This window comes from Sceloporus occidentalis, unplaced genomic scaffold, assembly GCF_023333645.1.
Source record: "Sceloporus occidentalis isolate IW3139 unplaced genomic scaffold, rSceOcc1.0.p SCAF_20, whole genome shotgun sequence".
NCBI lineage: Eukaryota > Metazoa > Chordata > Lepidosauria > Squamata > Phrynosomatidae > Sceloporus > Sceloporus occidentalis.
This window is the reverse complement of record NW_028317000.1, coordinates 13,905,889-13,924,408: the sequence shown is the minus strand read 5'-3', so window position 1 is coordinate 13,924,408 and position 18,520 is coordinate 13,905,889. Positions and strand designations below refer to the sequence as shown.

General features: G+C 45.9%; 1 protein-coding gene across 2 annotated transcripts in view; it reads right to left on the bottom strand.

The window, feature by feature from the left end:
* SPTBN2 (spectrin beta, non-erythrocytic 2) overlaps positions 1–16,884 on the bottom strand; it is a 58,195-nt gene extending 41,311 nt beyond the window's left edge. The window contains exons 1-3 of one of the 2 annotated variants that reach the window (XM_089482868.1): positions 16,764–16,884; positions 5,931–6,036; positions 1,734–1,919 (exon numbers count right to left, since the gene is read on the bottom strand). In XM_089482868.1, the coding sequence (XP_089338994.1) occupies positions 1,734–1,890 (157 nt within the window). In that variant the 5' untranslated portion in view covers positions 1,891–1,919; positions 5,931–6,036; positions 16,764–16,884. Of the gene's footprint in view, positions 1–1,733; positions 1,920–5,436; positions 5,524–5,930; positions 6,037–16,763 lie in introns of those variants that run through there. The other variant, XM_089482869.1, reaches the window with a different exon arrangement.
* Positions 16,885–18,520: the final 1,636 nt, after the last annotated feature.

Genomic DNA, 18,520 nt, shown 5'->3' with positions numbered 1-18,520 from the left:
TGGTTAGGTCCAATGACACTCTCTGCAAACATATGCAGAAATCCTGGTATCCATTGCATTGCATTTGCAGCTTATAAAATAAATCAAGCAAGTGAGGGGTGTCATTTTGCACCTTCCCACAGCCTTAGGGTCTTGGACGCTGGGGTTCGGAGCTTTGGAAGCGTCAGCACAACTGGCCAAGCGCCTCTGACCATGTGCAGAGTGTCTTTCCATCCTTTTGCTACGAATACCCACACAGCCAGCTCCCACGCGTTTGGCATTTGAGCAAACAAGGCTCCCAGGCTGGCCTGAAGCTTGGCGGACAAACACAATAGGCAGTTAAACTGTGCTAATCCATCCCAATCATGCGCCTCATGCTCACCACAGCGGACATATTTATTCACTGCTTCATTTCCTTACACACACACACACACACACACACACACACACACACACACAGAGTTTGTTGTTGTTGTGTGCCTTTGAGTCCTTTCAACCCTAAGGCAAACCTATCATGGGGTTAGGGTTAAATTAACAACAACAATAATTAGAGAACTATGGAATAACTCAAGCCCTGGACTGGCTTGGAGGAAGCCAGTTGCTCAAGTTCACGCTTGCTCCATCCATGGACAGCGTGGCCCAAAGCCAGACTGCTGTGTCCTTGGCTTGTGTTCGCCATTGGCATTTTCCCCGGGGGACGGATGGTAGAGAGAGTCCGATGGATCATAAACCAAGGAGGCCATTCAGTACATTACCAAAAAGAAATGGTGGGGAAAGCTCCCATGTTGAAACGGAAAAACGTATGCGCAGACAACAGGTGGCTGTTGCTGTTGTCACTTCATATGAGAGGGTTAAGCATGATAAAGAGATGTTTGCCCCTGAGGTAGGGCTTCCATTCTTATTGTGCCCATTTTACAGACTGGCAGGGAGAAGACTGAGTGAATAAGAGACTCTGTGGCGTCTTCATCTCAGCCCTCTCCAATACAGGAAAGCTAGAGGTTTGGGGTTGCAGGCATCCCCTAGGCTACGTTCTCCTGCTTCTATGGTCTTTATCCAATGTTGTTCAGCTGGTTTGCCCAAACCGGTTGTTAAAATTTGTCATCTTCACCAAACCACTTCTTATAGGAATGGGTAATGGAAAGTTTCACCTTTGATTCATTCCCCGTCCCTCTCTCTGAGTGGAAGAGAAAACGGAGCCAATCGCTCACAAACATACACACAACATACACACAAAGACAAAGATCCGGGAAGGAAAGCAGGCCGGAAACTATAAAGGAGGGAGATCCAAGGGGGAATACCATTGGGCTTGCCTGCCAAAGCCAAACAAAACGTCTTCTCTCTGTCCTGGCGATGCAAAACCGAATCTCTTAGTTCAGAGGAGGTTTGCCCTTGCCTTCTCCTGAGGCTGAGAGAGTGTGACTTGCCTAGGGTCACCCATTGGGTTTCCATGGCCAAGCTAGGAATCGAACCCTGGTCTCCAGTGTAATAGTCCATCACTCAAACCACTACAAGACACTGGCTCTTAAATGAAGCTAGTAAGTAAAATAAATGAAACTAAGAAGTAAGTTAAACCATAATCCGTCTCTCAAACCACTATGCTCTCCTTCAACAATAGTGGGTTGCATTTGCAGACACAGAGCTCTCCAATGGTAAGGGAAAGGTACTCTGGACATGTGCAGAGGCACTGTGTCACACATTTTAGGACCACATCAGTGCAAAATCCTTGCTGAATTAAACCTGCTGCCGCCTCTCACCTGCCAAGGCCTTGATGCGGGAACGCTCAAAAAGCCGGGCCGAGCTGTTCTCATTATCCCAGTCTTCGTCGGCCACTTCCCAGCGGTTGTTAATGTCGTTGTATTGCTGCTGGATCTCCAGGCTGTCGTAGTCGGTGGGCGAGAGGGTGCTACTCATGGTGATTTTGACCCGGGGCCAACGTCTGCCTGCAAAGACCAAGAGGGAGCAGTGAGCACCTTGAGACCCTTAAGTCACAGGTCTTTACCCCAGACAACCAGATCCCAAACTCCTGGGTCATCCCTTTCCCTCTGCTAACCTGAGTATGAGCATCTAAGCACTCCGAGGTGGCATCCGCACTGCAGAAATCACTTAGTTTGACACCACTTTGCTATGGAGATCTGCGGTTTATAGTTTGTCATGGCACCAGAGCTCTCTGACTGATGCTAAATAGCTCACAAAACTGCAAATAGCAATAGCAGCTTCATTTAGGATGCCAGGATTTCACAGCACTGAGCAATGCAGTTAAAGTGCTGTCAAACTGCATTATTTCTGCAATGCGGAGGCAGCCTGAACCCACCTATTGATCTATCTATCTGTCTGTCTATCTATCTATCCATCCAAAACACAGAATCATAGACTTGGACAGCATCTCAAGGGCCCTGATCCAGTCCAACTCCATATATAATTTGTATATATTTTTCTTGGTCATTTCTCATGCTCCTTATGCATGCTTGTGTTTTAAGGTACTTGGGAGCCATTTGCTGGTTTTGCTGTCAGATAGCTAGGCTCTGGGACGCTTTTTGGAGAGGGCATGCTTTCTAAAAGTTGTACAATCAGCTGTTGGCGACGAGGGAGGCTGCAGCGATGTGGAAAATGTGTAAATCCTGCACATGGTGACCATCGTCCGCATGCAGAGGGATTCCAGTGGCGCCACGACAGGCCCCAAAAGCTGCACATTCCCATTCTCTCTCTAACATACACAACTCTGCACATTCTGTGGGACGGTTCCCAAAACACAATGCGGCTTTCGGCGTGTGCATATGTCACAAATCCATTTGCATTTGCATTTCAGCAGCCACCCTTAGAAACTGGGATCACGTTTCCTTAAACCTTTGCGTCGCTAATCCTTAAAACCACGCGTGAGAAATATGTATTGCTGCACTGCAGCTCCCATCAGACACAGCCAAGGATAAAGAATGATGGGAGCTGCAGTGTAACAATACCTGGAAGGCCACAGAGTCCCCATCTTTTCCTTAGGCAAATTGGAATGGTAGGCCTGGTTCGCTTCTGTTCCAGCTGGCCAATCTTATGGAGATGGTGTTGCATAGTGGTTAATGCACTGGACCTTGGAGACCCATATCTCTATCTTACATTGTAACCTTGGGCCACTTGCACTCTCTCAGCCTCACCCACCTAACAGGGTTGTTGGGAAGATAAAGATAAAGATGAGAGGCATACAAGAATACATTGGCCCTTGGGATCTGCTGGGATTCGATTATTTTTCTATTTTATATAAGGGACACCATTTTACTGTAATGTCCGATAATGCGTCTTAATTGTGTTCTTCCCATAGTATATGGGTTGAATAATAATAATAATAATTATTATTATTATTATTAATTTTGAAATTTTGTTTTGTTTTCAGATTGCATGCCGTTTGGTAGGGTTTTACTTCTATTTTGACTGTTGTAAAGCACTGTGTAAATTTTACAGCACTGTATAAATAAATGTTTATTATTATTATTATTATTATTATTATTATTATTATTATTATTGGGACTTGAGCATCCATGGATTTTGGAATCCATGGGAAGAACTGGAACCAAATCGCAGCAACTCCTATCAGTCCCAACAGAGATGAATGGAGAAGCCTTCAGAATAAGAATCAAATAAATTAAGACACCTCTTTTCTATGTTTTTAATTGTACACTCATCCCTCCAGATTTGTGGGTTTGATTATCTACGGATTTGATTAATATGTTCTCTCAATACGTGCTTTATATATAACACCAATTGTGTTGCAGTTTCCAGGCAGACAAGAGAAATTTTATACAAATGTTCTACTTGCAGATCAGAAGGAAGATATAACGCAAGCAGTTGCACAATTTTTTGCAGCTGCCATTGCAAATCACAAACAGTTTGTTAAACAGATGTAATATGTTATAATATAATCTCAAAATCTGTATAGATGGCTTGATTTAATGGTAAAATTTGTAAATGAGGAGGCATGGCCATATTTTACCATACCATCAAACTAATCTAGTTGGGGACTAAAGTCTAATGAAGTTACCCCAATCAGTTGCATCTGATTAATGGCATTTTGTAGTTTAACTCTTGCTTGGACAGGGGATATGATTGTGATTTTGAATTTATATGTCTCGAATGTGGTGCTCTATTACACAATATGTTGTTTGCGAGGTGATGGCAGCCTACTTATTGTTGTGTGTTTGCCTGATCGTGCAGTCCTATCCTTGCTTTTTATCCGTACTTTTTATAGACCGTCAATTTTTTATACTCTCCAATCTGTACATGAACCTATGTTGTGTTTTAAACTGGAATTTTGTAATCGTGCTGGCCAATTGGCCGTAATAAAGTTATTAATATGTTCTCTCTAGGAATATCTAGGTCCTCCAGTGTAACTCTATGGTCAACTTTAACCAAAGGTTGCACTGAAAGGCCTAGAGATTCCTAGAGAGGATACTCTACTAGGCCTTTGTAGCTCCTCCAGTGAAACTCTATGGTCAACTTTAACTAAAGGTTGCCCTGAATGACCTAGAGATTCCTAGAGAGGACACTCTACTAGGCCTTTGTAGCTCCTCCAGTGAAACTTTATGGTCAACTTTAACTAAAAGTGGCACTGAAAGACCTAGAGATTATTCCTAGAGAGGACACTCTACCAGGCCTTTGTAGCTCCTCCAGCACGGTTCAATGGTCAGTGTCTGTCAGACATTGACCACAGAGTTCCACTGGAGGACCTAGAGATTCCTAGAGAGGTGTCCTCTCTGGTAAAAACATGGCATTTTTGTTATTTGCGGTTTCCCCATATTCACGGGACTTGTACCCCTAACTCTAGCGAATATGGAGGGACAAGTGTATTGTTTTTTAATGTTGGGAAGCCGCTCTTGAGTCCCAGTTCTGGGAAAAGAGCAGGATATAAATAAAAAAATTAATATGTGAAGTCGAAGGCTTTCATGGCTGGCATCCATAGTTTTTTGTGGGTTTTTCGGGCCATGCGGCCATGTTCTAGAAGAGTTTATTCCTGACATTTCACTAGCATCTGTGGCTGGCATCTTCAGAGAACGTTGGCATGGAAGAGAGTGGGGCATACACAGATTAACATGGAAATCACTCCTTCCTACATTGGGTCACACACACACAGAGATATATACCACTCTCTTCCATGCCAGCATCCTCTGAAGATGCCAACCACAGATGCTGGCGAAACGTCAGGAATAAACTCTTCTAGAACATGGCCCCATAGTCCCAAAAACCCACAATAAATAAATAAATAATGGCAAATCTGTTCCATAGACTCCGCCGTTATATAGCCCCATCCATCTATCCACCCATCCTTCCATCCATCCATCCATCCATCCATCCATGGAACTGGCTATTCCAAGATGTAGCGATGGAGGCCAACTCTGACAGCTTTAAAAGGGGATTAGTCGCTCTCAGAGAGGATGAAGCCATCAATGGCTACTGGTCCTGACAGCTATGTATTACCTCTGGCTTCAGAGGCCGCATCACAGTTTCAAGGGAGTTTTGGCTGGTGAGCATCCCATTAAGGCCATCTGGCTTGGTTGCCGTGGCAACGGGATGCTGGAGGCCTGAGGCCTGGTCCAGCAAAAATGGCCTCCGTCCTCAAAGAAGAGTTGGACACCATTTTAAGCGCCGTCGCTCCAGCGTATGGGGTTTGCAGTTTTAACAAGGCTTAGCAAGGCCACCTTGAGCCCCTATATTGGGAGAAAGGTGGGATGTAATAATAATAATAATAATAATAATAATAATGAGTGTTATGGCAGAGCCAGGATTTGAACCCTGGTCTCCCAGTGTCCTTAAACCACTACATTACACTCTTGCCAATTGCACAGGTCCCTATATGATGCTTGGCAAGCAGTCCCCATTCTTTGCCTATCCAACTTTGCAAGGTTGGGACAGAAAAGAGGTTGGGATATTTTTGCATCCGGCCAAATTCAAGGCACGTCTGATCCACTCACATAAAACGTCGGCCTGGTCCTGCGGCTCCTAAAATGTCACGCCGCCAAGGCGTCCGATTCCCCCTCGCAGGGTGCCTGCGTCAGAGACGGTTCTTCATGCAAGGACCTACAACGCACAAAGCAAAAAAGGAGATGTGAGTCAAAGATATAGTTGTGTCTGTCTGTAGAATCAGTATGTAGGGAGATCCCTGGAGGTCTTTAAGCAGAGGCTGGATGGCCATCTGTCAATGGGGGTGCTTTGATTGAGAGTTCCTGCATGGCAGAATAATGGGGTTGGACTCGATGGCCCTTTTTGGGGTCTCTTCCAACTCTAGGATTCTATGATCTTGGAGCGCCTTTGAGACTCACTGAAAGGAAGAAGTTGGCAACATGACTACATTGCAGTCTAGTTAAGTCAAATGCACCTGAGGAAGTAGACCTAAGTCTAGGAAAGCTCATGCTGCCAATTGCTTTCTCTCCATTAGTCTCAAAGGTGCTACAAGATCTCTCTACAAGGAAATATGGTTAGTCTTTTACTATTATTATTATTATCATTATTATTGTTGTTGTTGTTCCAATATTACCGTTTATTATTATTTTATATCCTGCCTTCCTCCTGGTATAGGGACTTGAGACAGCTTTCTTACTACATAGAAGCATGTGAATATACACCATAATAGTACAATAAGTGTGTACATTATTATTAGTAGTAGTAGTAGTAGTAGTGTATATCCTGCCTTCGTCCCGCTACAGGGACTCAAAGCAGATTACTTACTACATGTAAGCATGTGAATATACATCATGATAGTACAATAATGGCATTTATCTCTGCATAGACCTTTAAATATGTATAAATACGTAAATATATTTAAATACCGAGCCTTATGTTACTAAGTCAGAGGGGGAAACGGAACAATATTAGGTGAATAGATCTAACAGTTGTATTATCCTTGTGCGACTAACACCCCTCCCAAAGGCCCAACACACTTTAAAAGTATAACCTATAAAGGGAAGGAAACGCAGCTCTTTTTGTGTCCGTTCTCGGTCTTGTAAGCCTGTTACTCCATAGAGTACTATGATGTCACGGAATGTCCATAAATATTCTAAGTTCTCGCAGGGAAATGGTCAGAGTATCTGCAAATGATGTTTCTTTGGAGTCGCTTGGATGGGAAAAGGCATTAAACAAGGCCTTAATTCACATTTTCAAAGTACCAGGAGGTCTTTTCCCCATCGGCTAAAGTGCGTTCACATTTTAAGCCATCCATTCATTTTAAAAATGAAGCATGATGTTGTCTTTGGGTCGCCGTAAGCCGGGAACGACTCAAAAGGACCCAAGCACAACATCGGTCCGAAAGCTAACCCTTCCAAGCTCTGGATCTAAATAATGGTGCATGCCTTGCTGCAAACAGCGTCCTTCCTTGCATTAGGCAGACGCAACCCACTTTGAATCCTGTTGGAACATAATGCCAATGGCTGCCTTATTTTCCTTCTGCCTTTGGCACCTATGCCAACCGAGTTCCTCTGACGTAGCTCAGCCGCAATCTGCTAAATGCCCTCTTTCCTGCTTTCTTAAGACTCTTACAAAACAGCAGATTGGTGCTTTCCCCTCCAGACTCATATTTTCTATTCCGCCTCTCTCTGGTTTCACTCCTTATCCTCCAATGCAAAATCCTGGCACACTCTAAATCTTGTTCCAGATATTAAATCAAAGGTTCATCCAGGCATTATTGTTTTGAGCCCAACTATGTGGACCATCAATGCATTCCAGGTTTGTTGTTCACACTATGGAACTGTATCTATGCCCATCTTTGCAAGTGCTCACATGTGCCAGCGCTTGAATAAAGATGGAGTCGACAATGCGGATGTATTCAAAACACGTTCCAAGGCATGCAGAGTTGTATCCCGGTTTATCCCGGATCTATTCGTGTCGGTTATTCACACAACCAAATACGCAACTCTTTTAATTTTTAGCACCACTATGCAAACAATCTCATGCATTCTGGGTTTGTTGTTCACATTATGGAACCGCATTTCTGCCCATCTTTGTGAGTTCAGACATGTGCCAACCATCAAATAAAGATGGAGTCAACGACACGGATGTATTCGAAACACGTTCAAGGCATTTCGGATACATTCCAAATGCATGTGAACAACAAAGATTCAACCCAAATTCTACCTGGATTATGTTCACCAATTGAATCATCCCTAAAATTGGTGCCAACATCCCCATTTTTATATTATTATGTTTTTAACCAGGGCTTGTATACTTTCCATACACCCCAAATATCCGACACTTGGGATCTCCCAGCATAAGGGACACACCGGGGCAGACAGCCATTGCCAACTGGTGCCCCTTGATGTGGAGATCTGGGTCACAGCTCCTGGTGACTCATGTTCCCAACGGTCGCTGCGGAGCCAAATTCGGGTCAAGCGGACAAAGCAGGTCACTCGGCTTGCCTAGCAGGCTCATAGTTTCTGGGGGCTCAGGTGACGGTGCCCTCCGGATTTCGCTCCAGGGAAGCATGGAATCAATGCAGATCCGGCACGCTTTGGATTGTGTGTGTGTCTGCGAGAGGCAATGAAGAAACAGCTGAGACCAGAACCCAAGGCACTGGGGAATTTGGCAAAGGCACTCAGCGCCATAAAGCTGCAACAGTATTACACTCACTAAGGAACGCATTGAGAAAAGCTTTCACTCTCTCCATTGTGCGTTGCTCATGCCCCACCGCAGGCAAGAAATGCTATGGGTTAAGAGTGGCCAGATGGGCTTTTAATGTGAGGAAGGAATAAAGAAACATTGTTTTTTGTGGGCTTTTAGGGCTACGTGGCCATGCTCTAGAAGAGTTTATTCCTGATGTTTCGCCAACATCTGTGGCTTTGGCATCTTCAGAGAATGCTGACCTGGAAGAGAGTGGATATATATATACAGAGAGAGAAACATATTGCAAAAGCAAAGGCCCCTATGCCTGGAGACATGCATGGCCCTATCGATGCAGGGGTTGTAATGGGATATATAGCAAGATGTAGCATAGCGGAAGCATATTAGTGGGAAAGCACCTGCATAGCATGCATAAAGTCCCCAGGCTCAGTCCTTGGCATCTCTAGGTAATGTTGCGGGGAAAACCTTGGTTTGAAAGAATAGAGAGCTGCTGCCAGTATGGAGCCAGATGAGCTGGTTTGGAGTTTAAACTCTAGCTTGTTTAAACCATGGTTTAAACATGGCTTGTCCTTGGGTTGTCTTCTTCTCCACCTGCCTACTTTGAAACCAGGGCTGGCAAAAAGGGTGGGTGGGAAACAGGACAGAAACAGTGAAAATAGACCATGATTCATGTCCTTCTGCAGGGTGACTAAAGCAACAAACCACGTTAGCATAGCAAGTATGGCCAGCTTCTTCACATAGTATTTCTGGCGTTATTGTACCAAGTAACTGTTACAGGTTCAGTTGTCACAACGAGCCATAGTTTAAGCAAGCCAGGATTTGTAAACCAGCAACAAACTAAAGTTTCTGAGTGTGGTTTGTGGGTGATTGACAAACCATGGTTTGTTAGGTTTTTTGTGGGGGTATGGGGCTATGTGGCCATGCTCTAGAAGAGTTTATTCCTGACGTTTTGCCAGCATCTGTGGCTGGCATCTTCAGAGAACGCTGGCATGGAAGAGTGGAGTATATATACTTCTATGCCAGCATTCTCTGAAGATGCCAGCCACAGATTCTGGCAAAACGTCAGGGAAGAAACTCTTCCAGAACATGGCCACAGAGCCCGAAAAAGCCACAAAACAACTATGGATGCCAGCCATAAAAGCCTTCAACATCACAAAGACCATAAACTTTCCCCATGCGCTCTGATGTAGGCAGGCAATAGGGACCCCGAGCCAAACGCAAGCACATAAGAGTAGCTAATCCAGAGATTACGCCAACCAATTGACCAGTTTATTCTTAGCAACCGAGCGCCAAAGGAAGCTTATACTCTTAAGGATTCCAGCTAAGGAGGCAAACACTGCCGGACGTTTTTCGAAAGCGACAACAAAAGTGTTGTTCCCTGAAAATATAATGCCTAGATTCAGTTTAAATGTGTTTTTTTTAATTCAGACGTTTTGATCTTTCAGAAAGCCAGATTCTGGGCAAATTCTTGAGGGTCAAGTTTTGAAAGCTTAATGGTTCCTCTATGGCACCATCTCTATAGCATTATATTGCCTTGACCACTTCGTCAGTGCCATGTCTTCAGATGCTTCAACCGTGTTTCAAAATGCTCCACCGAGGTTTTAAATGGCTCCAATGCTAGGATTTGGGAGACTGTAGGAAAACCCTATTCCTATTCAGTCTTGTAGAGAGATCTTGTAGCACCTTTGAGACGAACTAGAAAAAAGAAGTTGGCAGCACCAGCTTTTGTAAACTAAAGTCTACTTCCTCAGATGCAGGGGTTGACCTCAGCAAGTCACACTCTCTTAGCTTCTGAAGAAAGCAATGGCAAACCGACTCTGGACCAACTTTGCCAAGGATACGCTGCAATGGGTTCACCTTAGGGTTGCCCCAAGTTGGAAATGACTTGCAGAAACACAACAACATCAACTGCTCATTTTATGCGCTGCACCCCACAAACCAAGCCAAAATACCAGAATGTCAGCAAATCTCCTCAGCCTCCAAAATACCCTCCTCCTTGCCCAGCTAATACCATGAAGGCTTAATCCCTCGGCTGATGGGATTGAAAGCCAATAACTGTCGGGGAATACACAAAAGCACAAGCCAAGGAAGCAAGACACAGTCACACCACAAAGTATGAACGTTCGATTCCAGGACCCAACTGGGTGCTGACTGGTGCGAAACCAAATCCATCGTTTTGTTGGAGCATGGCTTTAAAAAAAACCCAACACAGTCCCAGTGTTTTAGAACCATTGTGCAAAATCGTGGCGCCACAATCGCTCTTGTGAATGTGGACCTGCCCTAGGCTATCTCCAGTTACAATGGTGTGCATCAGACACGTAACTACAGGAGAGGAGCATTGCCTCTCCAAATAAGGACCCTGTTTGGATCCCTTCGGTCTCCGAATTTCTAACCTTGCCAAGTGTGAGACGTCAAAAAGTGTTCACGCTTATAATAAACTCTTCTAGAACATGGCAACATAGCCTGAAAACACCACAGAAAAACTATGTTCACATTTATATTTGCTGTGTTCGCATTTCCTTGGTCACTCTCTCTGCCCCTTTCTTTTGCGCGTCTGAACGCCATTTCTAAACGCTTGACTGAAATTACTAGCGATGCTAGAAGTTAGGGCAACTCTGCCAATGAAAGTGTCTCAAATAGCGATGTTCGGATCGAGGGCAGCAACAGCGCCACTCTGTTCTGCGTTGGTCAGACCTCACCTGGGATACTGTGTCCACTTCTGGGCACCGCAATTCGAGAAGGACAAGCTGGAACGTGTCCAGAGGAGGAAGACTGAAATGGGGAAAGGTCTGGAAAACATCAAATCCTATCAGGAGCGACTTAGGGAGCTGGGTATGTTTAGCCTGGAGAAGAGAAGGTTAAGAGGTGATATGATCGCCCTGTTTAAGTATTTGAAAGGATGGTCATGTTGAAGCTGGAGCAAGCTTGCATTCTGCTGCTCCAGAGAATAGGACACAATGGAGCAATGGATGCAAGCTAAAGGAAAAGAGATTCCACCTCAATATTAGAAAGACCTTCCTAATGGTAAGAGCTGTTTTACAGTGGAAGACGCTGCCTTGGAGAGTGATGGAGTCTCCTTCTTTGGAGGTCTATAACCAAAGGCTGGATGACCATCTGTTGGGAATACCCTTTGCTTTTGTATTCCTGCATGGCAGAAGGGGGTTGGATTGGATGACCCTTGGGGTCTCTTCCAATTCTATGACTGTATGAGAAATCTCCAAGAGCCCTGGCCATCAACTTCCCTGCTAGAAGTCAACCTCTCCAAAAAAACGCAGCTGGTTGCAAACAAGGGGGAGGTTTTCATTCTCTAGGCAAGCAAGCCGGAGTAGTGGACAGCTGCAAGGGAGTAAGACAATAGTAGTCCCTAGGCACCCTTGGGGGTGTCTGCCAGCCATGAGGAACCAGCTGGTGTGGGGCTGAGTGGCAAAAGACAAAGGTTTGGGGGATGGAGGAGGAAGATAAGGCTTCTTCTAGGCCACGAAATGAGGCACGGCTGTCCCCAGAGAACATACGCATTTGCTCTCTCCTCCCTGTTGCTAAAATTCAATACTGGGATGTGCTCCACTTTGGAGAGTGCCTTTATTAAAATGCACCTTAAAATGGGATTTCAACTGGAGGAAAGGGATGCTGGGAAGTGTAACATGCAGCTGCCCTGAACATCTGCGGACTGTCCTTGTTTTCTAAAGCATTTGGATACTGTTTTTTAATTTTACATTTGATGGCAAGTATGCCTCATGCCTTGAGGAGAGATGGGAAAGATATTATTATTATTATTATTATTATTATTATTATTATTATTATTATTTGGTTGGCTGTAGTTTGGCTCTTTATCCAGGGCCCAGAACACACAAAATAATGATAAAAGAAGAGTGTTCTTTAATATATGCAAAGCAGACTTCCTATCCAATTCCCATTTTATCCGTTAAGGATTAATTCGATCCCAACCATGGCATAAACAATCCCTTTCGACCTATTTTTCTCCCTGAGATGATGGTGAAAAGTACAAATTTCCCAACAAACACTCCTTGCTTCAGAAGGAAAGGCCTACTCCATTTGTTTCTACAAAGCGGAGCTTGGAAATGTGGCCGTTTTGGAATGCAGAATCCCCTGACCAGGCAACCAGGAGTACTGGCTGGGGGATACTGGGAGTTACAGTCCACCCCAGTATTGGAAAGATGACACCTGTGCAAAGTTTGCACCAAGTAGGATGGAATTGAGGCAGTTAAAGTGGTGTTCAGTTGGTTTATCTCTGCAGTAAATCCCATATCTGTGGAAGCAAGGCATAAAAGGAGTGCTCTTTAACATGTGCAAAGCACACTTCCTATCGTTGCCATAAACGCCCCCTCAACCTATTTTCTTTGAGCGAATGGTGAAAAGTTCAATTTTTCCAACAGAATGCCCTTTAGTGCAGGAGGACCAGGTGGATTCCATTTTCCCCTTTTTCTCTCCCTTTACCCACAACTGAAATATTAAATAAAGCTACAATCAGAGACAAGATATGGGCTGACATGGCCTTCCACAATGTTCAGGTTCACCAGAAGGCACTCTGTTTCTCCTTGTATAAAAATGGCTAAAGATGGAGACAAGAGCGGAAGACACCTTGCCAAGAGGGCTGCTGGCTCTGAGGCACCTCTAGTGAGGTGTGTGTATTGTGTGTGTGTGTGTTGTAGACAACCTGGAGTCCTAGAAAACACAAGCAGCCCTTGGCCTGCTTTCAAAAGCCCTCTGAAAGTGATCAGTTCAGACTTCTGTCAAGAGTAATTTGTAATTCTTCTTTGCACAGGAGGTTGCTGGAGAAAAGAGAGGGAGTGGGGGGGAAAGAGGAGTGGAGGGAGAGAACAGGAGGTCAGAGAGAAGGGAAGAAGAAGGGGGTGTCAGAAAGAGGGGTTCAGAGAGAAAGAAAAGAGAAGGGGAGACAGAAGGGGTGCCAGAGAGATAGAGAGAAGGGCTGTCAGAAAGAGGGGTTCACAGAGAGAGAGAAGGGAGAAGAGAAGGGGGTGTTAGAGTTGGAAGCAGAAGGGGTACCAAAGCAAAGGGGAGAAGGGTGTCAGAAAGAGGGGTTCAGAGTAGGACACAGAGCAAGGAAGAGGAGGGAAGAGAAGAGGGTGTTAGAAGGAGAGAAAGAAGGGGTACCAGAGTAAAGAGGTGTCAGAACGAGGGGTTCAGAGAGTGAGAAGGGAAGAGAGTGTTGGAGAAGGAGACAAAAAGGGCACAAGAGGGAAAAGGGGTGTCAGAACGAGGGGTTCAAAGTGAGAGAGAAAGGAGGAGAAGGGGTGTCAGAGAGGGAGAAAGAAGGGGTACCAGAAAGAGGGGATCAGAAAGGGAGAGAGAGGAGGGAGAAGGAGAGGAAATAAGGGGATGTTAAAGGGGGAGAAATAAGGGGTACCAGAGTGAAAGGGATGTCCAAAAGAGGGGTTCAGAAAGGGAGAAGAGGGGGGAGCAGGGGGTGTTGGAAGGGGAGACAGAAGGGGTACCAAAGCAAAGGGGAGAAGGGGTGCCAGAAAGAGGGGTTCAGAGAAAGAAAGAGAGAGAAGAGAGGGGAATCAGGGAAAGAGAAAAGGTTCAGAGAGAGAAGAGGGATATCAGAGGAGGAGAAGAGGATGACAGAGGTCAGAGAAAGGGAAAGGGATAGAGCCAGGGGTGTCACAGAGAGAAAGAGAGAGAGAGAAAGAAAGATAGAAAGAAAGAAAGGAAGGAAGGAAGGAAGGAAGGAAGGAAGGAAGGAAGGAAGGAAGGGAGGGAGGGAGAGAGGGGTGCCAAAGAGAGGGAGTCAGAGAAAGAAAGCTAAATACCTATTATTATTATTATTATTATTATTATTATTATTATATCCCCTAATTCATGCATGAAAATTTGGAGGAAATGTCCTATGTCGGAAACGACCTATCATGGGGTTTTCTTGGAAAGATTTCTTCGGCGGAGGGTCTGCCATGACCATCCTCTGAGGCTGAGAGAGTGTGGCTTGCCTAAGGTCACCCAGTGGGTTTCCATGGGTGAGAGAGGATTTGAATTCTGGTCCCCAGAGTTGCATTCCAATGTTATGTTCTAAAACAACCACAATAACTTCACAAATTACTAAATATGAGGAATATGTCATACACAGAGACACAAAGACAGAATACAGGGAGAAGCCTTGCTGGGGATGCAGAACAGGAAGGGAAAAATGGCAGACACAGGCCAAAGATGGGGAACAGAGGATCACCAACCCAGGGCTGGCCTTCTCATGAGGCACAGTGAGGCGGTTGCCTCGGGTGTCAGATTTTGGGGAAGGGAGGAATGCAGTGCGGTTGCACACTTTGCATCCTCACAAGGCCCTTGCTGTGGTGGACAACACTGAAGGACGCTGAAGCAAGAATCAACAAGACCCCCCTGAAGCAAGGTTGCTAATACCTAACCTCATTCATACATACATTCCCAAAAGCATGCCTTGATTTTGCCATTTTATATAAGGGACACCATTTTACGATGCCATTGTATTTCATGGGACTTGAGCATCCACGGATTTTGGGATCCACGAGGGTCCTGGAGCCAAACACCAGTGGATACCAAGGGCCCACCGTATTTGCAGTGGTGGAGGGGTCCATTTTATCTTGCACCTCAGTGTCTTGGGCCAGGCCTAGAATAATGCTTCCAAGAACACAAGCATGGAAGGCTAACAACTAAAGCTTCCATTTGAACCAGGCCTTGACACCAGCCTTTCTTCTCCATATCCCAGGGAAGCTCAGCTCTTGGGCATGTCATGCCTTTGGCACAACAGTAGGGTCTCTGAACATGTGCAGAGCGCCACGCCGCTGGGGCGGATCAGAAGAGTGAGGTCACACAAAATCTTCCTAGGTAGAAGATCCCACCTCCGTTCTCTCTCTCTCTCTGGAATAAAGGAGCCGCCTTATCTCTCAATCAATACATCTGATCGGTTTCCTCTTCAAAATACAAGGAAAACAGCCCTGAAGATGAACCAAAAAATCCTCCTTTTCTCTTTCATTCATCATCATCACAATCAGGGAGAGTGAGGCGGGCGCCTCAGGCAACAGATTCTCACTAACCTTATTAACTAACTAATCAGTTGTTAGTATTATTTTGTATGTGTGTGTGTGTGTGTGTGTGTGTGTGTGTGTATATACATGCATACCTTTATATGTATGTGTATATATATACGTGTGTGTGTATTGTGTGTTATATTAGTCATTGACTGTGATAAATTTATTCAATATATGTGTGTGTGTGTGTGTATACAGAAACACATACATGTACATATATACATATACGTGTGTGTGTGTGTGTACACACACAAATATATACATACATACATGTGCATACACACACAGAGACAGATATACATCCATACAAAGAGCTCTTTGCATTCTGGTTTGACAGACCAATATGGCAATACTCTTTGCACTCCTACAAACATACAGACCAAAGCTTCCATGCCCAACCTGGCCGTGAGACCCACTGGGTGCCCCTGGGCAAGCCACACTCTCTCAGCCTCAGGGGAAGGCCATGGCAACCCTCTCCTGAATCAATCCTGCCAAGAAAACAAACCACCACAGGGGTCTCCATAAATCAGAAATGACTTGAAGGCACACAACAGAGACATACCTCTTTTTCAAGCCAAGGAAGGGGAAAAGATGCTGGTGGGCTTCTCTGCCAGAGGGGTGCCCAAATCTTTCCCATCCCTTTGCTTGCCCATTCCCTTGTACCTTGGAGGGTGGGTTGAGGGGGGACCCCATTTGTTCTTCCACCTCCCCTTGTCTTTGGTCTCCCCCTCCCTCCAAAAAAGCAGAAGAAACAAGAACCATCTGTCCATGGGGAAGAGAAAGGCTAAGGTGGGCAACCAGAGCTATTCTTGGGCCAGGAGTGGTGGGCTTCCAGTCCATCCCCTTCCTTCCTTGGGGCCCAGGGTGAGGACCCTCCAACCCTTTAGACCCCTTGCTCTACCACTATACGTCCTGGGTGTCTGGAGGGAGGGTGATATGGGGGTCCTTCCAAGCCCTCCATTCATCCCTCCATCCTTTCCCTCCCTCTCTCCATCCTTCCATGCGCCTCCTTTGCTTTGCGCATTGGAGGGCTTGCCGCATTGGCAACCCTTTCCCTCCATGCCAAGGCCCCAAGGGACAGGGGCAGAGCTGCCATGGGGCTGGGGAGACCACAAAGCCCCCCTTCTTCCCTCTCCCTCCACCCAAATGCCCCCCTACCTGGGCAGCCTCCTTTTTCCTTTGGGCTCCAAAGGCGCCTTATGCGCGCATCCTTGTTTCTCCAGCATCACAGGTGGCGCCGGGGCGATGCCAGGAGGGCAGCAAGGGGGCAGACTCCCTCTTCTCCTTCTCCTCCTCCTCCTCCTCCTCTTTCCCTCCACGATCCTCCCTTCTCCTCCTCCTCCTCCTCCTCCCCTTCCTCCCCGCCTAGCAGCCAACAAAGACACAGCATCTCCAAGCCACGAGGCTGAAGAAAGGCAGCCATTGGGTCCTTTCCTTGCCATTCAGAGCCAAAGAGTGGCCCACATTTTTAGGGTGGGTGGGCTGGCAAGACCCCCAACTACCCATGCACCGGATTTGATTCGGGTTTCATCCCCATTTGCACCCCACAAGAGGGATGCTTTTGGAAAAGCCTCCCCAAAGGTAACAAGGAAGGCAGAGGGGACCAGGTGCCCTCCTTTCTTTTCCAAGCTCCAAATGTCCTCCCAGGCGTCCTCCTTTCCTAGGACGTGTCCTCCATGTCAGGCTCCTGCCCAACAGGGATTCCCAAAGGTCCTCCATTTTGAGAAGTCTGGGCTTATACAGTGGGTTCCTTGTTATTATCCATTGGGGTTTGGTTCCAGGATCCCTGGATAACAAAACCAGTGGATGCTCAAGTCCCATGAAATAGAATGGCATTCCCTTCAATCAAATGGAAAAATCCAGGTTGGCTATTTGGAATTTAGACTTCTTTTTAAAAATGTTTCCAAGCCGTGGGCGCTTGAATCGCTGGATAACAACATCCGTGGATAAAGAGAGCCGATTATTTGTATGGGTGTTTTTTAGCTTCAATCGGGTCACACTGGCCTCTTGTTTTTCTTGGAGGGCTCTCCATTTTGTGGTGCCTCGGCCTCCTTGGGGGTTGGGATATCTAGTCACCTTGGGCCAAGGGATATCTAGTTCGGTCCCAAGTGACCAGATCACCTGTCAAAGAGGACAATGTGCCACCCCAAAAGAGGACAAGCCCCTCCAAATGTGGTTGTGGTGTGCCTTCAAGTTGTCTCCAGCTTATGGCCACCCAAAGGCGAACTGATCCTGGTGTTTTTCTTGGCAAGGTTTGGTGACAGGAGGTTTGCCATTGCTATCCTCTGAAGAGGCTGAGAGAGTGTGACTTGCCCACAGTCACCAAGTGAATTGCATGGCCAGGCTGGGAATCGAACCCTGGTCTCTCCAGAGTCCAAGGCTCAAGCCACTATTGATAGAAATAGCAATTCATTTCCTAGGGTTCATTTATTTACAGCTAGGAGCTGACAGTGGTTTGAGTGTTGGACTATGATTTTGGAATCCCTCCTGGACAAAACAATGAAATGTAGGACATGTTCTGGAAAAAGGAAGACATCTGGTCGCTGTGACTCCAGCCACTGCCCTGCTAGACAGGAATGCCCATCTGACCAATGGCATCACTAGGGTTGGCATCACTTGGTGTAGTAACCCATGGCATCACCCACAGATATACACCGACTTCCCATACCACACTGTACAGAATCCTTAGTAGTGGGTATAGTAACAGAGTCCTGCATATCACTGAATGTAATGGCTATAGTTGTGACATAAACACCTAGCAAAATTAAAAGTATACCTTTCAGTTGGGAGCCAGCATGGTGCAGTGGTTTGAGTGTTGGACTATGACTCTGGAGACCAGGATTCGAATCCCCACTCCGCCATGCAAACCCACTGGGGGACCTTGGGCAAGTCATACTCTCTCAGCCTCAGAGGAT